The sequence below is a fragment of the Electrona antarctica genome (genome assembly GCF_951216825.1).
Source record: "Electrona antarctica genome assembly, chromosome: 6".
NCBI lineage: Eukaryota > Metazoa > Chordata > Actinopteri > Myctophiformes > Myctophidae > Electrona > Electrona antarctica.
The window spans coordinates 16,994,366-17,018,852 of NC_136811.1; the positions used below are offsets into that span (position 1 = coordinate 16,994,366).

The 24,487-nt window shown below is 44.3% G+C and overlaps 1 protein-coding gene across 11 annotated transcripts in view; it reads left to right on the forward strand.

Annotated features, from left to right (window-relative positions):
- The window catches only part of arid1aa (AT-rich interaction domain 1Aa), a 38,828-nt gene extending 17,254 nt beyond the window's left edge, over window positions 1-21,574 (forward strand). For 2 of the 11 annotated variants that reach the window (XM_079502747.1, XM_079502755.1), the window contains exons 11-23: window positions 1,294-1,506; window positions 2,126-2,330; window positions 2,728-2,878; window positions 4,129-4,301; window positions 5,851-6,052; window positions 8,271-8,402; window positions 10,244-10,343; window positions 10,896-11,204; window positions 11,836-12,195; window positions 12,549-12,774; window positions 13,875-14,005; window positions 15,981-17,791; window positions 18,408-21,032. In XM_079502747.1, coding sequence (XP_079358873.1) covers window positions 1,294-1,506; window positions 2,126-2,330; window positions 2,728-2,878; window positions 4,129-4,301; window positions 5,851-6,052; window positions 8,271-8,402; window positions 10,244-10,343; window positions 10,896-11,204; window positions 11,836-12,195; window positions 12,549-12,774; window positions 13,875-14,005; window positions 15,981-17,791; window positions 18,408-19,203 — 4,809 coding nt within the window. In that variant the 3' untranslated portion in view covers window positions 19,204-21,032. Of the gene's footprint in view, window positions 1-1,293; window positions 1,507-2,125; window positions 2,331-2,727; window positions 2,879-4,128; window positions 4,302-5,850; window positions 6,053-8,270; window positions 8,403-10,243; window positions 10,344-10,895; window positions 11,205-11,835; window positions 12,196-12,548; window positions 12,775-13,874; window positions 14,006-15,980; window positions 17,792-18,407 lie in introns of all 11 variants that reach the window. The other 9 variants (XM_079502752.1, XM_079502757.1, XM_079502754.1 and 6 more) reach the window with 7 other exon arrangements.
- The last annotated feature ends 2,913 nt before the right edge of the window (window positions 21,575-24,487 follow it).

Sequence of the window (24,487 nt, forward strand, 5' to 3'; positions counted from 1 at the left end):
TGTCTATGATCTTACATATATTTCATGTATTCCAAATTCACAGCCATAGATCTGTCCTATCCACGCACGGTTAGCAGACTGACCTCGTCGGCATTTCAACTTGTAGCACTGCATGCGCACTCTCCCAATAATTCATTCCTACGACTTGGAGTCGTTTTGGGGAATAGTTTCATATTCATTTGAAAGTTCTGGCAGTAAATGTGTATTTAGTAAAATATCTCCACTTTTCCACAAGCTGCACACGGACGACATTCTCTCCGGCCTGGAATGAGTGCAGGAATGAACATATCAAAACTTCCCTTTAGGAAGCACAAATGTATGGGGCACACAAAATAGGTGGTGTGATCAATTACACCAACACCAATCGCAGCACACCTGTCAATTGTCAACATATGGCGCATGTTTGTGCTTCCCAAACATCGACTGTTGCCAAAGGAATTTTATATTTTCATTCTGGCTTTTCCTCATTACATGTAAAAGTGGAGATATTTTACATAACATGTAAAGCCCTGCATCAAATGACCGCTGAAAAAGTTGCACTAAGAAATTGTGACCTTGTGTCTAGAGTTGATTGATCGATGTGGTGAATTAGACGGTTGACTGTGAAACCATATGTACCACTTCTAGCAGAGTGCAAAACCACCCCACAGTCAAATCGTAGATAATAGCTGGTCTGTGACTCTCCAGAATTGAGATCAGCATCAGACTGAAAAGTCTGGCATTGGCTAATGTATAATGTATGTATAGTTTCTCAACAATGAGAATTATTTCCCCCTCTCCTTTTTATTGTACACATATTAAATGAAAACTATACTGGTTGTTGAAAAAGTCCAACGTGATGTTGTTTTTAACTCAAGTGTACCTCAAGTGTACCAATTGAGTCGTTAAGATGAAACGATTTGATTTGATAGAATGAGAATGTCTTTGAAGTATGCCATGCACAAAAAAAAAAGAAAAAAGAAAGTATTCTACTATTATTTATATATATATATATGGAGTTGGGATTTGTGAGATTTTATTTAGCTTTAACCCATTTTGGGCGGGAACCCCTTTTGGTGTTGGCATTATGTTATGCTTTAGTTATTGAAAAATACATACATCTACAAGCTCATAGCGCACCACTCGGTGGCACGCTATGAGCTTGTAGATCTGCTATTTTTGAAAAATCGACTGACATAGAAACATAGCTTTTTCAGAAAACTGTCAGGATGTAGAAGACATTTTTAGAATCTGATCTCGGGTCAAAATGGGGTTTAACCCATGTGGGCATCTTGCCCATTTCCTTTTCCTAAGAAGAAGTCCAACTCGTCCACGACGACCAACGAGAAGATCGTCCGCCTGTACGAGCTGGGGCCGGAGCCCGAGAGGAAGATGTGGGTGGACCGCTACCTGGGCTTCATCGAGGAGAAGGCCATGGGCATGACCAACCTGCCCGCCGTGGGCCGCAAGCCCCTCGACCTCTTCAGACTCTACATGTCGGTCAAAGACATCGGAGGCATGACCCAGGTACTGTAGGCCCCGATAATCCACCTGACGGTTATTCAAGATGATCGCAATTACTTTGTACAATCGTCGTGAATCTATTATGAAGTTGACAACGACAAACGTCAGAAATAGTGGAAATGGCCGATAGAGCTGCTATTTTCACTGTTTGTGTGAACATTTTTGAAAGAATTAAAATGATTAACTGTTTTGGTTAGTTTATTTTGATCATTGGTACTTTGCTCATTGTCAGTCATTTATTTGTATATATTTAAAAGGATCCCTGGCTAATAAGACAAATATGTCTTAAAACATTATACTTGCCCTCTATAACTAAAATTACAAAATAATACCATAAATATTTTAATTCTTTCATAAATGGAGAATCTTTCACTCAATAGGGACTACTCCCGTCGCAAGTTGATGATGTCATATGCCCATGTGTGGTCTAGCCCTGTGGAATTATGGAATGCATATGCTAATAAAAAACAATTGACAACATTGACCAAAAATAGCTGATCTACAAGGTCACAAATTACAATGCATCACGTTGTGTGACGGTTGTGAGCTTTTGGAGAAGCCCTGCCCTAGGCGTGCCTTCTTCTGTGCTAAACAAGTTGTCTTGTTCGTCTTCCTCCTCCAGGTGAACAAGAACAAGAAGTGGCGCGAGTTGGCGACGTCCCTGAACGTGGGCACGTCCAGCAGCGCCGCCAGCTCCCTGAAGAAGCAGTACATCCAGTGTCTGTACGCCTTCGAGTGCAAGATCGAGCGCGGCGAGGACCCGCCCCCCGAGATCTTCACCGACAACAAGAAGAACCCGACACCAAAGGTCCAGCCGCCCTCTCCAGGTTGGAGCCTTGCTCTTTCAACATGCTCTTTCAACGAGCAGCCCTAATGCTTATTCCAATGCAATTGAGAGTCAAACTTTGACACCCACTTTAATCTTAGGTTTAGGTTTATTATTTGCACACAGTGAAAGTATATAGATTGAATGGTAATATGCAAGGTGTAAATTAAGAAGGAAGAGATATTCAGGAAAGAACAATAATAAATGGAAAACCAATGGTTAAGACAGAAAATGACAAGATAATTGCAAGAAGCAAAATAATTGGTCTTATTATAAATTCTAGTATCTAATCCTTTCTCTATTTAATATTCAACCTGCCGTGTTGCAATGTCATTAAAGCCCTGCCACTTTTATCTTAATGCTTTCTCTCGCTTTCCCTCTTTCTCGTCAAACTGAAGCGTCCCTCTGCTCCACAGCGGGGTCAGGCTCCTTGCAGGGCCCCCAGACGCCCCAGTCCACCAGCAGCTCCATGGCCGAGGGGGGAGACCTGAAGCCCCCCACCCCGGCCTCCACTCCTCACAGCCAGATGCCTCCGATGCCACCTGCCAGGTGAGGCCCCTTCCACGGCACCCTCCGAGGGTGACACAACCATCGACACTGATTGCCGGTCCATGGGAGAGCGGTCTTTTTCATGTCAGACAGATCTAACGTTCTACGCATCCGCTTTAAGCATTTAGCTTCAACTTGGATAATAAAAGCCTTATAATAAATCAGGAGGATAGTGGTTATAGTACCCAAGACAATACTCCCGTGAACGATCACACAAGACGGTGCCAGACGGCCAGTACAAGAATAACAGCATGCACAGTAACTAGAACAATAACTATAAATTAAGAATTGTTCTATCTGAAGTGGATAACACCATAACTAACGACAACAATGGTCGTAAACAATGTCGTTTGGATCGCTTCCGGAACGATTTTATGAATGTTTGACAGCTGTTCAAAATCCAACAGGAGGACATCTGGGGTGCAATTGGTCTCACTCACCCTGGGATAAGTTTTGTTATGAACAGAGATGAGGTGACGATTAATACGGATAGCTAACACTAGCTGGTAGGCTAGCTGGCATAACCTCTCTAGTACAACTATCTCGCCTCCTTATAATTCATAATTGGAGTCATATTATCTATATATCCTTTTGCATGCGTCTTTCAGCACCACTGAGATGGAGATCTCTCGCCCTCCATGTGGGCTCTGACGTAGGCTCATAGAGCTCGTCTGTGCAGTGTGTGTTTGGTGCCACAGTTTACAGAAACCATTCTTGCCAAGTGTAGATGCTCACATATTGTTATAGTTATTGTTTGTTGTGAACTGCCTTTAACAACCCCCCCCCCCCCCCAAAAAAAGAAGGTAAAAACAATAGAGAACAAATTACTTTCTTTTGAGGCTTTAACCCATTTAGGCCTGACGTTGAAAGAAGCAAAGATTTGAGTTAAAATGTTCACTCTGTAATAATATATGTTCAAAGATTTGAGGCACATTTTCACGATTTTTCAAAAATAGCAGACCTACAAGCTCATAGCGCGCCACTCGGTGGCGCGCTATGAGCTTGTAGATCTGCTATTTTTCAATAGCTAAATTATAACATAATAATGTTTAAAACACCAAAAGGGGTTCCCGCCCGGTTAATTCATCATCTGTTCTCTTTGTGACACTAGAATGACATGTCAGAGTAGGACAGCTTGCATCTAAAGGCATAGCAGGAGACTAATGTCTTTCTCTCATTTGACAACACCCTCCACGTCATCCTCTCTCTCTCGTCATCCGGCCCCCCACCTGCCACTCCTTCTCCCCTAGGAGCAGTGTTAGCCTGCAGGACCCCTTCTCTGACGGGAGTGACCCTGCCTTCCCCAGGAGGAACATGACCCCCAACTCGGGCTACCAGTCTGGCATGAGCACCCCAGAGATGCAGGGCCGCGTCATGGGCCCCTACGAACCCAACAAGGACCCTTTCGGCGCCATGCGAAAAGGTGGGCACACTGTTTTTTTCGGGCAGATATATTTAGATAAGAAACCTTATCTCCAATTCTCCATGTTCTAACTGTTCCTGTTAATTAACGCCCATACTTGATCATACTACAGCGTCACACAAATGCATCGAAGGTAATCCATCTTTTGCATTTAAATCCTGAAAAGTATCTGTTTTTGGATATATGAGGTTTGCACCCGACAGATTATATGAACATGTTTGTTTGTTTTGTCACATCTGTCAATTTGTGTAAGGGGTCCACAGTGGATGTCAATGACTTTACTGTGTTTTATTATCCTTGATTGTCAGTTTAACCTTATTTGTATGATGGCTGAAAGCAATTATATAAATAAAATATATACATAATAGTGTGGAGTACAATTCTGAGGTGAGAGAGAAAACGTGAACCATTTGAACCCTAGTGTCGAACATTCAGTGAAATTAGCAGATCTATAAACATGTAGATTGGTTATTTTCGGCAAAGAAATTGGAGGTCCAGAGGGAAATACTAGAGTATTCTAATATAGATCCCTGTGGGACCCTGGCCAGCTAAGTATATAGAGTTCAAGTGGTTAAAGGGCATTAAAATACATTTAAAAAGAAGATACGCTGTGCACAGCAGTTCTATTCTCCAAGTGCCAACCGGTACAGTATAAACAAGAATAAGCGGAAAGTGGTTGTCCAGTTGACACTATTTATTTCTTAAAGGAATGAACGCAAGTAATGAATAAATGGTGTCTGTCTACATATCCTGGTGTGCATTTGGGCCATTCTCGTCTCTTTATCCTGACAATAAAACATTGTTTTTATTTTTTTTCCTCCATGTGGAGATACTTTATACTTCTACTCCACTACATCTCAAAGGCAAATATTGTACTTTGTTTTACTGGATTATTTGACAGTTGAGTTGTAGTTGATAGTTATTTTGTAGATTTTATATATATATATATATATATATATATATTAAAGGGGAATTTTCACAATGTCCTTACCTTAATTTGGTGTTATTAAATCCAAGTGGTACAGGTGAAAAATTACATGACATCCATAGCGCACCGCAGCTCAGAGCATGCACGCTGGGTCATAGGCTCGTTCGCCTTTTCATGGAAGCCCATTTGGGACAAAACACTGCTGAGTATTTTGTCATTATGAAAGACAGATGTGTAGGCAATTTATTTTCCCGCGTGATCAAAATGAGCGATTTAGCACATGACCAATGCGCTCTGGATGGAGATATGTAATTTTTCATCGTTATTGGATATAATGACATCATTATTTGATATAATAATGACATAAGGAAATAGTTCATCCGGAATTCTCCTTTAATTGTGATTGGCCGGAATGAGATGATGTATGATGATAAGAGCGCCCCTCACTTCACACGGGTGTGATTCTTTTTATATATTGCTACTTTTGCTTAAGTTTAAAAAAAAATGGAATTGGTATTTATTGTCTTACTGTAGTGTGTACCACGTGCTGTTTACATTTCTGACGAATAAGGTATTCATCAATCAATCAATCAATCAATCAATCAAAATGTGCCCCAGCAGTAGGGGAACAGTTCCTGCCTCCCAGCCAGGGTCCCAACAGCGGTGTGGGGGACCAGCAGCAGCCTCCACAGCAGCAACAACCTCCACAACAACAGCCACAGCCTCCATTCAACAGAGGGCCCCCAGGGGCCATGGGCAGCATGGGCCCCATGGGGCCCGGCCCCCGGCAGCAGTACCCCTATGGACCAGGCTACGAAAGGAGGTAAGGCGACATTTCACCCACAGACTGCAGCGTTTCTCAAACGTTTTGATCACCTCCCCCCCGTGGATTACAGTTTTCAGACACTTGGATTTCATAGAAGTCACCATACGTATGTCTATGCCATACTCTATGGAACCATAGACTCTATGGAACCAGGTTGTGCGCCAAAAATAGCCAATCTACGGGGTATATTCGATTATTCGTTATTTAGTATTTGAAGTGGTCATGCTGGCAATAGAATACATGTTCAGAAGAATCTTCCATAAGCCCTGATGGTCTCGGATCTTTCTTAAAATCGAAGGTTAACGGCCTCTATGCAATGTCTTCAACTGGTTGGCTGCATGTAGAACAGCAAGAACATGGTTTCTGAACGAGGACACCTGGCACCAGTCTGGAGGACTCCTTTCATGCTGTTCACAAATCACAGTTCATGACTTGGACTGACAAAATGTTTCAGTCAAGATATTTTATTTCGCTTCATGATAACTCTTGACCCCCACTTTAGAGAACCACTGTGACGGTGGGATGGGTTGTTCTACTGTAGGTCCTACAGTAGCAGGTAGAACACTGAGGTTTGGAACGACTGGCAACAGATGTGAAATAATGTATATGTATTTAAGCCACCTAATTCCTAAACAGTTCATTGTCATGATAGCTGATCTACAAGCTCACATTGTGAGCCTGCTCAGTCACTTTTTTTCCCCTTTCTTTTTTAGATCTTTTTTTTCTTTTTCTTTTTTACATTTTCTCCTATCATGGCATGATAATTATGCCACACTGTTAACCACATGTGTACTCGCCCTCGCCACTTTAGGAACAGTCTACTCTATTGTATTATTTTGGAAAGAACCAATTATATTTAGCTGATATTGTAAAAGGCGGGAACTTCCCTTGTATAAACTACTAATTCAACCAAATCAGACATGAATCATGTGCTCTGTTTGGAACTACAACCACTATGAATGTCTATCACTTCAGCCCAGAGGAATTTGACCAGTATATTGGGTGAATTGGATATAATTTAATAAGCTATGATGCAAAAGGATCACATAACAAAAGACGTCTTCAGAATCCTAATGCATGTTATGATTCCTTCAGTGTCCATTTGAATTCTCAAACACTGAACTGGTTGCAAGTATCATTTGGATTTTTCTCTGAAAAAGGCAAATTTCACTTGGTAGTGAACTAGCATTTTTTTTATCCTGAGACAGCCATTTTGTTTCAAGCTTTTTGAGAATATAACTCTGTTCTCCGCTGGTTTTTTGCCCCTTATGGAATATGGAGTGTAGATTGCATTTACCAGCAATACTGGAAATTGACAAATATGTCTGATTTTGGCTTGTGGCTGGTGTTAACTTTCCATCCTGTTACTAAATGAAGTAGTCAGCACTTGTAAATAAGAATGGAACAGCTCCTGGCTTTCTTAAGTGCCCGGGGCACAAAACGTGCTCGTTTCTCCTACTGCTGTCCATTCATGTATTTGCAAGTGCTGAAGTGGGGAAATACATTCTGACCATGAGATCCCAAATGTGCTGTATTACCGGTATATAAATCGATCGTTCCCAAAGTGGGGTCCAGGGACCCCCAGTGGTCCTTGAGGGGGTTCCAGGTGTTCCCCGGATTAATTGGTGATGGTTGAAAACCAAATGGACCTTTCCAGGTCTATAACTCTATCAGAGTTATTGGCATCCTAACGCAGTGTTTCTCCAATGGGGTTACTTGCACCCCTAGGGGTACTTGGAGGTACTACCGGGGGTTTGTGAGAGAGTGACACATTTTACAATTTTATTTTACCGTTATGTCTAATGATAAAACATGGACAACTGATTGTTGTTCCTCCCGTTTCTTATTTGTAATTTATATTCTTCAAGTCTCTACTTTATCCTTCATTCATGGCATCCTATACTAGCTATGGCTTTCTCTTGCAGTTTTCTAAGCAACATATGTTTAGTCAGGCATTTGGTTTTATTATTACTTTTATTATTAATTAAGTGTTAGTAGTCTGTCGTTTCATTGGATTTTATGTTACTTGTATGTCCTGCTCTTAGAAACCTGTGGATTTGTAATCCAAATTGCCTTTCATTTTGTACTCATGATTCTCCAATAAACACTATTTGACCAAAATAAATTATAAATAAAGAACCATGCAATGAAAACGTTTTAAGAACCACTGATGAAAATGATGTGTAATGTGTGTATATTTTTTGTGTTTTTCCAGAGCGGAGCCGGGTATGGGTCCAGAGGGCAGTATGGTCTCAGGGGCTCCACAGCCAAATCCCATGATGGCTGCCAACGCTGACACCACTGGGATGTATTCACCCAACCGCTTCCCACCACAACAGCCGCCACGGTCAGTACGCCTGAACAACCTCTCCAGCCTTTTAGATAGGTTTGATGCCACCAGCAACTGAATAGCCCTTCTTATCAAACGGACATATTATCTCTGTGTTCTTATAGGATTAGAATTGGTATTTTACTGATTTGTGACCTATTGTCAAACATTTAGCCTATATTGACATGCCCAAAATGGGGACGTTGGGTTGAAAGCCACACAACCACCCTAACAGCCTGGGGCGAACATTTACATTTTCAAATGTTCATTGTGTTAGGTGTTTAATTTTTGGTTTCTTCCTGAAAGCTGAAAGCCTTTGAGTCAAAAGGCCCAATCGATATCAATATCATCCCCTCCCCTAATCTCTCCCCTTTTATCGTACAACTATCATGAACCATCTTTTAAGTTATCGCTTTGTGCCCCACGACTTCCAACCACACCAATCATGGCCTCTTCATTACCACCAGGGGTGACCTGATGGGTCAGTGGTTAGGACTCATTCAACCAGGGCTGCCCCCCTAGTATTATTATTTTTTGGCCATGCCTTCTTCAGCGATCCTAGACATGTTTCGCGCGTACGCGTCACTTCCTTGTTTACGGCCCGACTAAACTGTCTCTTTACTCTAAATCTCTCCATGGTTTTGATCAAAATGGCAATGTTCTGTCTTCATTTCTGAACGCTTCTAGAGAGACTTTAGAAGTAAATATTTTGGACCAAACAAATAATTACAAAGAAGAAAAACAACAGAAAAACCTGCCGTTTTTTTTCTTCTTTCTAATTATTTGTTCTGCCCCAAAAATTGTGTTTGTTGTCATGATTTGTCACAACTCGAGTTGGCTTTGTACGAGGCTTAAACGGTCTTTAAATAAATACTTTTTGAAATGTCTATGATGAAAATGAATGGGGAATTATATCCTGGGTCCTCGTAGGGGGTGGGACTGTGACACACTATAGCGCCATTATTTTTGAATAATGGCGGTGCATTCAAGATGTTAAGCACTATAAAAGAAATGGCAACATCTACAAGCTTGCGAAGTGTTGTGAGCATGTAGATTGGCAATTTGTTGCAATTTTTGAAGATGATTCTAGAATATATAAATGTACTTTTTAACATTTTCACCTATAATGTCAATAATGAGGATGCCAGTTTGATAGTGGTCCCAGTAATTCCCTAGCATGGTGAGCAGCTCATATAGTGGTCCTAGTAAGTCCCTAGCATGGTGAGCAGCTCATATAGTGGTCCTAGTAAGTCCCTAGCATGGTGAGCAGCTCATATAGTGGTCCTAGTAAGTCCCTAGCACGGTGAGCAGCTCATATAGTGGTCCTAGTAAGTCCCTAGCACGGTGAGCAGCTCATATAGTGGTCCTAGTAAGTCCCTAGCACGGTGAGCAGCTCATATAGTGGTCCTAGTAAGTCCCTAGCATGGTGAGCAGCTCATATAGTGGTCCTAGTAAGTCCCTAGCATGGTGAGCAGCTCATATAGTGGTCCTAGTAAGTCCCTAGCACGGTGAGCAGCTCATATAGTGGTCCTAGTAAGTCCCTAGCACGGTGAGCAGCTCATATAGTGGTCCTAGTAAGTCCCTAGCACGGTGAGCAGCTCATATAGTGGTCCTAGTAAGTCCCTAGCACGGTGAGCAGCTCATATAGTGGTCCTAGTAAGTCCCTAGCATGGTGAGCAGCTCATATAGTGGTCCTAGTAAGTCCCTAGCATGGTGAGCAGCTCATATAGTGGTCCTAGTAAGTCCCTAGCACGGTGAGCAGCTCATATAGTGGTCCTAGTAAGTCCCTAGCACGGTGAGCAGTGAGTAAGCAGAGCAACACTTAATATTTGAAAGCTGACGGGATCCTCTGTTTGCAGGCATGATTCCTATGGTAATCAGTACCCTGGCCAGGGCACGCCCCCTAGTGGCTCATACCCCAATCAGCAGCCTGGAATGTACCCACAGCAACAACAACAGGTAAGCGATCCGTCTCACATACACACACACACACCACACTCCCGTCTCGCACCAACGCCGGGAACAAATGATGTCACACTGAAGCTATTCAGTTTTCAGAGTATAGGTTTCGTCCTTTGGTGTTGGCACTATTGTTGTTTCCTTTTCAAATGGCCTTTTGATGCTATCTGGTTAACTGGATGCTGGGTTACCCATGTGCTGCTTATGGAGTTTTAATCTGGGTCAACTGATGCTATTGTCCAGAGGGGGTTTCCCCCCAAACTGTTTAGTTTGAGACCCAAAAGAGCAATTGATCGCTTAAGCACTATTTATTTTTTTGACGATGCATTTCATTATTAAATCTTTTTTTATTGTATGGACTTGATTCTTTAGAAATCGTTTTGAATTGTTGACATTTCTGGATTTTTTTTTGTGAAAATCTTTTTTTAATAAACATAAAAAGGGGGTATTTAGTCGCGACAAAAAAAATTAAAACCTAGCCCCAACCCATTGTTTTAGGAACCTCTGCTATTGCCCTGACTGTGGACCATTATTGTTGTTTTCCAAATGCAGAACTACAAGCGTCCCGTGGAAGGTCAAGGTGGTTACCCGCCAGCCAAGCGCCACGAGGGCGACTACCCCGGGCCTTTCCCCGGCGGACAGCAGCCACCGCAGCAGCAACAGCAGCAGCAGCCGCCGCAGCAAGGAGGCTCCACTGCGCCCCCCTCAGGCCAGCCGGAGTCGTACAACCAGTACAGTGGCAGCGGCGGGCCCTACCCCGGCCCCGACCGGCGCCCGCCGGGACCCGGCGGCCAGGGCCAGTTCCCCTTCCCCTTCGGCAGGGAGCGGATGCAGGGCGCCCAGGGTCCACCCAACGCCCAGGTAGGGCTTCAAATAATCCATTATTTTCCATTAGCGGTGATTGTTCTATTCATTACCTTTTTTGTTTTTGTTTATTTCATTGACTTTTTATTGAATTTTAATCAAACATTCATGAAAAAGAATAGACAATACACACAAACAAACAATATACCGGTACATACAAATACGCACAAGGGGAGATATCTGCCTCTACTCTATTGATGATCACTATACATACGTACCTCTAACGGGTGCATCCACTTCAACAGGTGAACAAAGTCCATTAATGTATCAGATTTAACCGAATTTAAACAAAATCAGGTCTTATGGTAGAGATATGAGAAATCCATCTAAACCAGTTGTCCGTGAAGACTTCAATTTGACCTCTAAAGCTGAATGTAATTCTCTCCATAATAAATATACTATATGTGCAGAAATAGTGACAATACTAGATATAAGAGCTCACAACACGATGCTTTGTGAGGTTTTAGATTGTAGCTATTTTCACAATTATTTTTTAATTACATGCCCAAAATATGGATTGATTATTAATTGAATGGAATTTAATATTTGAGATTTTCAATAGATTTCCATAATGGATTAAATCAATTAGTTCCCATTAACCGTTGCACCCTCCCTACGGGTCACCCAGGGGCCCAACATGCCTCCGCAGATGATGCAGCAGGGCCCCGACGGCCCCCAAGGGCCAGGCATGTGGCAGGGGGGACCCCGGGACATGAACTTCCAGAACTACCCCAACCGGCAGGGCGGCCCACCAGGGGCCTCCGGGGGACCCCCGGGCCCCGGTGGCTACACCGGCATGAACCGCCCCGAGGAGATGATGCCGACAGAACAGCGCATGAACCACGAGGGCCAGTGGGGAGGACCTCAGATGGGCCCCCGGCCAGGGCCAGGGCCCCCCTACGGCCCTGGAGGCCAGCCCATGTCGCGTGCCAATGTGCAGCCCGGCAGCTACCCGTCCCCGCAGGGCGTGCAGAACCACATTCCACAGGTAGGGGGGGTGCTGTCGCCATCATGGACTTTGATTCAGACCTAAGACCAATTCTACAAATGCTTTCTAAATCAGTCGTTCTTACACTTTCAATATTTTAGCCAATGCAAAACTCTAAAATGCCACGGATGCGTTCCCATGGCCAAAATAGGCCGTATAAATACATCACTTTATACTATGGGAAATAGCTGATCTACAAGCTTTAGTAGAGAGCCTTTAGATCTGATATTTGAAAATGTATTACAACATGTCAACAGATGAATATATACAGATGAATGGAAAGGATGCAAAGATATTTGCGATCAGGTGATTATTCCCCTATGTAATAGCAGCGATCTGTCCTGTCCACACAGGTGTCCAGTCCGACCTCCATGCCCCGGCCCCTGGAGAGTAGGACGTCGCCCAGTAAGTCGCCCTTCAGGATGCAGAAGGCCGGACCCCCGGTGCCCGCGTCTCACATAGCGCCCCCCGCGGTGCAGTCGCCCCTCATACGACGGGACATGCCTTTCCCTCCCGGATCCGTGGAGGCCACCCATCCCATCTTGAAACCACGACGGCGACTCACCGTCAAAGAGATAGGTATGTTGGCTACAACACAACTAATATTGATTTATATTAGATTTTCTTTCCTGAAAAACCTGAATAACCTAAATATTATAATACATTTGTACGGAAAGGGCACGGACAGCCTGACGTTGTGTCGTTGGTTAAAATCCCGGTCTGGACGACCTTTGCTGTGTGTCACTCCCCATCTCTATCTCTCTCTCTCTCTCTCTCCCAAAAAAATCTTAAATAAATTGTACGGAAAGGTTAATAAATACACTGCCTATCTATTATCATGTCATTCTCGCCCTGATGAAGACCAGTTATGGTCGAAACATGTTGGCTGTTGCCTTTTAATGTAAAGGCCTTTCCTCCTTTTTAACTTTTGAGTGCCCGGATCGTCCCTCTTTTTTACTATACCTATTATGTTTATCCTTTTGTCCGTGGCCTTGTGTTGACTTTTATGCTCATGCAATATTGTAAATCCAAAACCGCTATTATTACAAAACATACATTAACACTTCGACTGCGGCCTGGTGGCCACAAGTGGTAAATAGCTTGCGTGGTGCTGGGGCCGATAGATTACTACTCAAGTACCAAGTAAGTAAGAAAAGGCTTATGTTGGCATTAGCTCACGCTAGCTATCTTTCTTGAGAAACGTTTATATTTCGATCGCGATGTGATGAAAAATCTGAAGAGCTATACCATAGAAGATCCTACATAATGGGACCCTATGGGGGGGCGCGCGCACGTATCCTGGTGCTGGGGCTTTGCAAGGCGTTGCCTAGCAACCGGCTCAGGACAAAAAGTTGTTTTTAGCAGTGCCGTTTCACTATATGCAGTACTAAACCGCATATGTCAATCGCAGACAACAAATAGCTATTATATATACGTCAATAGCAGACAATCAGCCATATATGCATTTCAGCCATTTGAAAATAGCCGATCTTATGAGCTCACAATACGTCGCGATTGAAGATCTACTATTTTCAAATGATTTTTATACATTTGGAAACTTTGAATTCCGGACTTTTACTTGTGTTTCTACGTTACAGTGTTGTAAAATATATGAGTACTTTTTCCACCACTGCGCATATTGAATACGTTTTGTATTTTCTTTTGTTTCCATCTCGCAGGAACCCCAGAGGCCTGGCGAGTCATGATGTCGTTAAAGTCTGGTCTGCTGGCTGAGAGCACGTGGGCTTTGGACACCATCAACATCCTGTTGTACGACGACAACAGCATCCAGACCTTCAGCCTCAACACGGTGAGCACACCATCACACCCATGTTTTATTACAGCAACGTTTAGCCTCAACACGGTGGGCACACCATCACACCCATGTTTTATTACAGCAACGTTTAGCCTCAACAGGGTGGGCACACCATCACACCCATGTTTTATTACAGCAACGAACCACAAGAGCTCGCAGTTGTCTGTCACCATTACAAATTTAATTTGAAGATTCATTGTCACACACAACGATTGAATTCTGTTTGCGTCATTGAACATTGGAGCATTATGAATACAAAATATATATTTCTGTTTTGCTTTTAGGCTTCGTAAACAAAAGGTGCACAGGCAGATATGACGGATCATAACTTTATACTTTATAAAAAACATTAATAGTTGAAATAGCCGATCCACAAGCTTGTAGATCTGCTATTTACACTATTTTGGAAAATATGAAATTCTTTCACGGATGCGACCGTTGTGAGCTAGAGCGGTCTTCTCCATTCTCGGCCATTCTCTGCATGCACAACACACGACATAGCATAAATTAGGCTTGAGGGGCTCCAGCTGCTCAAGCAACTTGAAGCAAGTACCGTGCTCTGATACCGTGATCATAGAGTGCTCCCTCTGGTCTTATGACGGCGACATGTGTGGTTTTGACTGCATTGAATTGCTATTCTTGTTTACACACAAACAGAAACCAAGGATTATATATTTCAAGGGCAAGAGATGACAATACAAATCCTAAGCATTCTTCCTCCACACTGCGAGAAAACCAGTATTTTACTTCTCCAAAGTGCTTAATTCATTACAATGTACACTGATTGGTGGAGGAATGCATGCAAGGCACCAACCTTCTCATCGGGAGCAGTTATAATAATTCATTCTATGTTCACCATCTTTGTTCTAGTTGTGCTGTGAACTCTCAATTAGCCCTTCGCTAAGCCCCTCCCACTCCACTCGGCAATGGCAAGGCGCTGTCCTTCTCACCCATTGAGATGCATGTTAAATGACAGGATTTCTCCATATAAATAATCTGTGGCAAGAGCTTCAAAATGTCTTCTAAATCTAGTCAACCAGACCTAGGCTATGACTGGAAAAAATGTGCATGACATTATTTCAATTTACAGAAATGAGAGGAAATGTTAGAGGGAGAAACGGTATCCAACTCAATCAACTTTAACGACTGTCCGAAAGGTGTTTTCATGTAATGCACGGTAAGACTACGGTGATTAGTATTATTGCAATCACCTTGGTCAGTCGTGTAACTTTCCCAACGTTAAGCTGTGTATGTGTTCAACAACACAGCCATGCAAAATATCTTGCCATCCGTATTGGCAACAGTTGCTAAACTATTTGGATTGGCATTGGACAATAGCTTTTGGCGTGGGGCTAATTGACTTGACTCTCAAACTGATTTTGATTATTATAATTTTTATTTTGAATAAAGCCATTTTAAAATATATATAACAAATTAAAGGTATATTCAGTGATTTCACTTCATTCAAATACCACTTATTTTTTCTTTTTTTTGGGATAATCCTCCCTACTATAGAGTGTGCTGACCATATAAGGAGTTCCTCCCTGTCCCCAATGAGCCCCTGGGGTCAAAAAACCCTAGTTTCAGTTTTGGTGGCGGGTGGCAAAGCCTTCGTCCAATCAGGATGAGAGGGGCCTTCCTCCAATCATGATCGAGCCTTGGTGCACATGCTGTTGGCCTGTTGCACTTCCCCCCACTGTAGAGCGTGCATGTGCACATTTTGTTACCGGGGCGGACTGGGTGGTTTTCCAAATCACCCAAATCACTGAATGCTCCTTTAAATGCATAATGCAAATAACGGTTAAGGAAATGCATAATCTTTAAGGTTTGAGAAGAAGCATAACTTAAAAGAAGCATAACAATTAGCCAAGAGAGACATGCTGGCCTCTAATAAGGAATCCAAGTGACTGAGAGCTTTAAGCCATGTGTATATTAACAATACTTACTGTCATTTCCTTCACCTCCACAGTTGCCTGGCTTCCTAGAGCTGGTGGTGGAGTATTTCCGACGCTGCCTAATCGAGATCTTCGGCATCTTGCGGGAGTACGAGGTGGGAGACCCTGGCCAGAGGACGCTGTTAGACCCCGACGCTCTGAACTGGGACAGCGCAGACGAGGAGGATCTGCTCATGGAGGAGGACGAAGAGGAGTATGATGAGGAGGAGGAGGAGGAGAAGGAAAAGGGAGCAGCCGAAGGGCAGCCTCGTGTGAAGGCAGAGGAGGAGCAGCAGCCGTGCTCGGGCTCTCGGACAGAGAAGGAGAAGGCAGAGGACGAGGAGAGGAAAGGGTCTTCGTCCGAACAGTCGCACTCCTTGCCGTCGACGCATGAGAGACCCAAACAGGCCAGCAAGTTCGACAAGCTCCCTCTCAAGGTGGTACGAAAGAAGGACCCGTTTGCGGCCAACCGCGCCAGCAACCACGGCAAGGTGCAGGCGTTCAACAGCGGGCTGCTCCACTGGAGTGCTGGGGGAGGAGACTCCACGGAGCACATCCAAACCCACTTCGAACCTCGAGAGGACTTCCTGGAGTCCCGGGAACGAATGCCGGTCCCCATGAAATTGCTGAAGAGGAAATTACCTGAAAAAGAAGCAGCAGTAGCGGAGGCGGGGGAAACCGGCAACCAGGAGGCCAAGGAGCGACGTCTGGACGAGGATGAACGGCCAAAGCGGCCAGCTTCCCCAGAGAATGCTTCGACGTCAGAGACACCCTCGACACCCTCTATGTCGGAGATGGCCTCAACGTCTGAGAAGACTTCGACATCCGAGAAGACTTTGACGTCCGAGAAGACTTCGACGTCCGAGAAGATTTCGGTGTCCGAGAAGCCCTCGACGTCCGAGAAGCCCTCAACGTCCGAGAAGCCCTCAACGTCCGAGAAGCCCTCGACGTCCGAGAAGCCCTTGACGTCCGAGAAGCCCTCGATGTCCGAGAAGACTTCGACGTCCGAGAAGACTTCGACGTCCGAGAAGCCCTCGACGTCCGAGAAGCCCTCGACGTCCGAGAAGCCCTCGACGTCCGAGAAGACCTCGACGTCCGAGAAGCCCTTGACATCTGAGAAAGGCTCATTGTCCGAAAAAGCCTCATTGTCCGAGAAAGCCTCATTGTCCGAGAAAGCCTCAACTTCTGAGAAGGTCTCTGCGTCCGACAAGGCCTCGGCGTCGGAGAAGGCCTCGACATCAGAAAAGGCCTCGACATCAGAGAAGGCCTTGACATCAGAGAAGGCCTTGACATCAGAGAAGGCCTCGACATCAGAGAAGGCCTCGACATCAGAGAAGGCCTCGACATCAGAGAAGGCCTCGACATCAGAGAAGGCCTCGACATCAGAGAAGGCCTCGACATCAGAGAAGGCCTCGACATCAGAGAAGGCCTCGACATCAGAGAAGGCCTCGACATCAGATAAGGCCTCAACATCAGAGAAGGCCAGCACATTAGCCAACAACAGTGAGGAAAAGAAACCGGACGCCGAGGCAAAGCAGTCTGAGAAAGAGAGCTCCAAAAGCCAACAGGAGAACAACAGCACCAGCGCCATTGCCGCGCTCTGCGGCAGCGCCCTGGCCCTGCCCTCGTCGCGCCGTCTCGGAACCATCCTGGAGGACGAGCCGCACAGCAAAGACGAGGGCCCGCTCATCACGCTCGCCCACTGGCAGGACTCTCTCGCCCGCCGCTGCATCTGCGTGTCCAACATCGTCCGCAGCCTCTCGTTCGTCCCAGGCAACGACCACGATATGTCCAGGCACCCGGGGCTGCTGCTGCTGCTCAGCCGCCTCATCCTGCTCCACCACAGGTAGGCCCCCACTCGCGCACAATTATTATATCATTAAAGGGGAAAACCACCCATTTTCAACATTTTACTATGTCATTAATATACCTTAGAGCTGTTGTGTGGAAATAATAAAAAAAAGTCCCCCCATTCTTTGTTTCCTAGAACTGTAATTATGAAAAAAAATCATTAACATGGTGAAACACATCTTGATGACATCATCAAGATGTGTTTCACCATGTTAATGATTTTTTTCAGACCTCTAGTTCTAGGAAACACAGAATGGGGGGACTTTTTTATTATTTCCACACAACAGCTCTAAGGTATATTAATGACAAGGTAAAATGTTGAAAATGAGTGGAATGCCCCTTTAACCATTAATCGCAATTATTCTTTCATAATCGTCAGAATCATTTCCATTCATCTGTATAAATGTTGATAATTGTTTTCAATAATAGCGGAAATAGCTCAGCTCAAATAGCTCATATTTAATAATTTAGATATATGGCATATTTTGCCCATGGTACATAATATATTTTGGTGCACTGGTATATTGGTCATTGTCAGTCATTTATCTGCCCTGTGCAATAATTTCGTTTTACAAAGCCTATGTCACAATGTCAATAACTAACCCCCATAGGCACCCCGAGCGGAAACAGGCCCCGCTCACGTACGAGAAGGACGAGGAGTCGGACGAAGGCGTGAGCCAGCGGGACGAGTGGTGGTGGGACTGCCTGGAGCTGCTGCGGGAAAACACCCTGGTCACCCTGGCCAACATCTCCGGCCAGCTGGACCTCTCCATCTACTCGGAGAGCATCTGTCTGCCGCTGCTGGACGGCCTCCTCCACTGGGCCGTGTGCCCCTCGGCCGAGGCCCAGGACCCCTTCCCCACGCTGGGCCCGCACAGCGCCCTGTCGCCCCAGAGACTGGTCCTGGAGACCCTCAGCAAGCTGAGCATCCAAGATAACAATGTGGACCTCATACTGGCCACGCCGCCCTTCACCCGGCTGGAGAAGCTGTACGGCATCCTGGTGCGGCTGATCGGGGACAGGAAGGTGGCGGTGTGCCGGGAGATGGCGGTGGTGCTGCTGGCCAACCTGGCCCAGGGCGATGGCATGGCGGCGCGCGCCATCGCCGTCCAGAAGGGCAGCGTGGGCAACCTGCTGGGCTTCCTGGAGGACAGCCTGGCGGCCACGCAGCTCCAGCAGAGCCAGAGCTCTCTGCTGCACCTCCAGGGGATGCACTTCGAGCCCACCAGCCCGGACATGATGCGGCGAGCCGCCCGGGCTCTGCACGCCTTAGCCAAGGTGGAGGAGAACCACTCCGAGTTCACGCTATACGAGTCCCGGCTCCTCGACCTCTCCGTGTCCCCACTAATGAACTCACTGGTGTCCCACGTCATCTGTGATGTACTGTTTCTGATCGGCCAGTCATGACAGCTGTAGGGAGCTGAGGCTCCACCTTTAGGGGTTTTTAAAATCCCTGCCCCCCCCATCCCATGTCTCTCTCTTCCCCCCCCGGTGACCTGGCTTGTATGTGTAAAAAGGGGCAGGGAAAGCTCAAGTGACTCTTTTTAATTTATGCAAAACCCTTCAGATTCCATTCTGAGCCCTCCCCAGGCCTGTCCTCGTTTGAGGCGGGCCAGACACAGAGCTGCAGTGGATTACCAACCAGAGAGACTCCCACAACTACAGCCGCAACACGACAACAACAACATCAACTTGGATCGCGAATGCCGACCAGACAATGTCGGAGCAGAACGGCAAAGGTTTAGGAGACCGTGCCGCACTTGTGTGGGGGGGAGGAGGAGGTCGGGGGGGGAAGGGGGTAAAAGTACTTTTTAATAAAAAAGATAAATAAATGAATAAAATAAATAGCTGAAAAACAAAAAAAAACAAGAGAAAACTGTTAACCAAAGTTGCTGTCTCGTTTACAGTGAGTTTTGGGAGGCTTAACGTTGTGCCCCAGCTCTCCCCTTGAAGGGGCACAGTGAGTCTGTAAACTGGTTTTCTGTTTTTGAGGCGAAAGCAGAACTGATGAGTGGCCAACTGGTTCTGGTTGCTGTTCAACTGGGATCCCCACCAGTCAGCCTCTACGATAGACAGCCTGCTGCTCAAAGCAGACAACCTTCACCGGGGAGGCCTGTGCAGTGTGCAGTAGATTGTAGGACATTTTCTGTACCGTACTGCTCTTTTGAGTGTAAGCATTCTGTAACACGAGTTCTCTCTCTTTCTTTCTCACACACAGACACATACACAAACGCGCGCAGAGAAGGGGTAACGACGGCGCAGATTTCCCTAGACGTTTCGAGGTCGTTTTTTGTTCTTTTTTTAGTTTGGTGTTCAAGAGAGAAAAAACTAAACAAAAAAGCTAAACAAAAAAAGGTCTTTCAACCCCCCCCCCCCCCCCCCCAAAATACCTACGGCTGCCGCCGCTGACAACAATCCTTACCTCCTCTCTTTATCCCTTGATTGTATGAGATACCCTTGACGGAAAAAGAAGTCCCCCCCCACCCCCCCCTCTACACCCCCCGAGGACTGGTTTTCAACTTGGGATAACAGCTTTGCTGTGGTGTATATATGATGTTGTACATTACACTTCTTTCTGTGTCCGTCCTCTTCTCTGTCTGTGTCACTATTTCCTCTATACAAACACGCTACTGGCGGGGGATGTGCATCCATCGAGGACCCACATAAAAAAGGGGCCCGATTTCCGTACTACGTTGGACAGCAGTGGCAGGGGCGCACGCCGAAAAACGGCCCGGCCTATACGAGCGGACGCGACGGGATGTGAGCTTGCAATAGGTCAGGCCGTTTTCCAGCGTGCAACACTCCGTCACGCGACGAAGCATATATTGAGGGCGTAAATAAAGCCTTTTGGTTCCTGAACTCTGGTTCCTGGTCCCACTACAATCCCCACAACCACCTTCTGCGCAGATGGACCCTTTCCTCCGGTCCATCTCTCTCTCTCTCTTTTCTCACAGCTCCTTAGTACGGCAGACACGGCTCGAACCCTGTTAATCTCCTGGTACAAAAATGAAAAATAAACCCTAGATGAAGTTACGTTTGACAATTTTTCTCCGGTTAATATGGATTCTCTGCATATTTGTATTTCAAGACTTATGTAGCTAAAGACATCATGTAAATTCCTCCCTTTCCCCCTTTTTTGGCTCAATGAATATCATTTATTCAGTATGAAAATCTTTATACTATATGTTCCACGTGGTAAGAATTAAATGTACATTAAATCTTCCTAAGATGTTTAACGGCGTCATTCCTCTGGTCGTGTTTCTGGGGCATGAAGGTGTACTTTATTTCATCCAGCTACAAGAATAATATAAAATCTTCAAGGTTTTATCTGGGAATGACACAATGGATAACTTCATGTGCATGCATTATTGTGGGTCTCCATATGTACAGTTACAAGGAACACATTTTTTGATGCCCCATATAATGTTGAATTATGTTCCAATAAAATAATTCTAGGACCTACTGGATCCAAAGATCAACCAGTATGGGCCAGCAGTGACAAGACACTGTCACTGCTACAATACCACCTAACTCCAACTTTGGAGTTGGCTGTTTTTTTTCCATCATTGTTTTATGTCAGACGGAGAAAAAGCCTATATCTCCATGTTAATGGCCAAAAACCTAACTCCAGTAGTAAGTACTCCACTTGTATATTGCACTGGATTTGGGTAAAAGTGATGATAATATAAGGACACATTCAAGTATCTGACGATGTACAGTCACCATACCAACTTTGATTATTGTGGTCTTCTAAAAACATGTTTTGTTTTTGCTTGTTTTTTTTGTTTTTTTCTTTCTGAAAAGTTAATATATTGGACAACGTTGGTTTCTGCCTGACAGCAGAGATGTGATTAAGTGTCAAGGCCATACTGCAAAACAAGCACATGGGTAATGGACACAAAATAACAAGAAGGGAATGTGACAAGTCCCCCCAACAGTCATGTTCTGAAATATGCAAATATACTCTGTTATTTAACATGGTTATTCCGCACATACTGAAAACAACTGAAAAGTGGTCCCTTGTTGAGTAATTCTGATTTCTATGAATATTCAATGAGTGCTGAATATTCATAATATTCTAATATGAAAAACATCACAGGCCCACCCACTACTGCTGTTCAAAGTGGTTTGGGGTTTCAGCAAGCGTCTAATTTGCATATTGGACCTGGTGGTTCTGGTGTAGCTGAGTGGTTGTAGAGGAGGATTTCTGGGAATTAGCAGTTGTGGAAAAGTATCTACTAAAATCTACTTGAGTAAAAGTAAAAAAGCATTGGCATCAAAATGTACCGGACGTAGAAAGTAGCCAGTCTGCAGAATGTTCCATTTCACAAGTTTTGTATAAAAATAATCTTTAGAAAATAGATCTACAAGCTTACAATTCGTCTCATCGCGACTCATTGTGAGCTTGTAGATCGGCTATTTTCAAATGGCCGAAATGTATAAAGTGTTGTGGTTAATGTATGTTTTGTAATAATCAGAATCTACAAAGTAACTATTAACTGAAGTTTTCAAGTTATAGTGGAGTAAAAGTAAAATCTTTGCCTCTGGGATGTAGTGGAGTAGAAGTAAAAGTACAAAAAACTGTAAATAGTAGTAAAAATACCTCAAAATTGTACTTATGTTTAAGTAAATGTACTTGCATTGCAAATGCATTGATGTCAGCCATTGCTCCTATACAGACGGTGAATTTTACATTATACCTTAGCACTGGTTCTCAAAGCGGGGTCTGGGGACCCCCAAGGTTCTTTAAGGAGTTACAGCTCTGTAACTCAGTGTACAATAATGGGTCCATTTGGTTTGAACTTTGGAGTCAAAAAACGTTAGAAAATTGTCACAATGTGCTCAGATCGGCAATTTTCAAATAGCTGAAGTAGGCATATAAGGCTGAAATGGTTACTGTATATTTTGTATTCATAATCAAAATCTACAAAGTTCTACAAATAGGGTTGGGTTGGTCAGAAGAAATGCAGCAGAGCGTCCCCTAGTGGATGGATGTGGAAAAGGACACCGGTGTCAGGTTCTGTATTCATGTCATGACATTTGTCAAAGTTAGTGGTTTTCAACCATTTTCATTTCAAGGACCCCCAGTTTTGCCATGCATTATTAGGCCATGGATCCTAGTATGATATCTCTGGGACCATCATCTATTCGACACTGAATGAAACTCAAAGTTATTCATCTATCCTTGTTGATGCAGCCTAGAAATGGGCCAGTAAGGGTCCTCTCGTAGAATCAGAATCACTCACCAGAACCATTAAGACCTGAGACCTATTCTAGAAATGCCTTCTAAATCAGTAGTTCTCAAACTGTTTAATGTCAAGGACCACCAAAATGATTTGTATTTAAATGGTGCATTAATAGTGTTTTTGTTTTTTTTAATCCAAAGCGCTTTACATCGATTGTGCATTACATTCATTCACCCACAAACTCATACACCATCGGCGGAGGAAACCATGCAGCGCTACAAAATGCTCATCGGGAGCAATTATAGGGTTTCAGAGACTTGCTCAAGGACACTTGGTCACTCACTCTGGGGGATCCCGGTATCCAACATGGCAACTTCGCGGTTCGCAGACCCCCAATCTGAAAATATTTTGTGGCAGGGACCCCCAGAAGAGAAGATTTGTGGGGGTTTTCCATTTATACAGGTCTAGTCCAGGGAACATCAACCGTGGGACCTAAACGTTAAATTGGCAGTTTTTGTCTGAAATGTAAAACACAGGATAAATGTATGCGTTGGATAATGGTTCGGGTTGTAAATAATGTAAACATTTCATGTCACATCAGACCTAAATTTACCCTTTTTTTGTAAATGTTTTTTTTTGTGTGGCTTTCGCCTTTATTTTATATTTTTTATGGAGGGACAGGCAGTAGGCTGACAGGAAATGGGGAGAGAGATGGGGTGGGTGACATGCAGTAAAGGCCGTCGGGATCGGGAGTCGAACCCACGGCACACTGCCAGACTAGATTACCAGCCAAGGTGCCTGGACCATTAAGCCATGGCCCAGGCCACCTAAATTTACCCTTCAACTGTTGAAGGGTAAAGGGTCCAAAATGACTCACTATCAAAGGTTTTGTAGCATTTGTAGAAATATTGGGCCTTGAATGAAATTTAATATATAAATATTATAGCCTATGTATGTATTTGGCCCCTATATTTGTGAAAACAATGTAGATATACAATCACATGTAACAAGTATTTAAAATAAATGGTGCCCAGTGTACCGGTTACCTTCAAGAGGAACCGTGACGTCTGCAAAAACACATACCGTAAATAGGGTTGTCATTGTGGTCAAAAGCTCACATTTGAAGACCATGGTGCTCGTGAATACGTTGTTATACCTTTCATTCTGGGCCACCTCTGTGTCTCGTATAGCAGCATTTTTTTTTTAATAAGAATTTGAAGGTTTTCAGAAAACCTTAGCTTAGGTTTTAGAAGGCTTTTTTTTTTTAATCGGCCTCGGGTCTAAATGGTTTTATGTTTGTAAGGAAAAACAGAAGCACAATTCCTCATGTGAGAAGAACATGACAGTCCAATGTCGACAAGAAAACTCCAACAGCTACAGAAATCAATGTTCTAGTAGTTCTGCAGTGCATAAAGCCCTCATTTACAGACTAATGCACATATGAGAGTTCACTGTTGCAAAAAACCCACGGGCACTGCCGCGTCTGTAGAGAAGCTGATATGGTC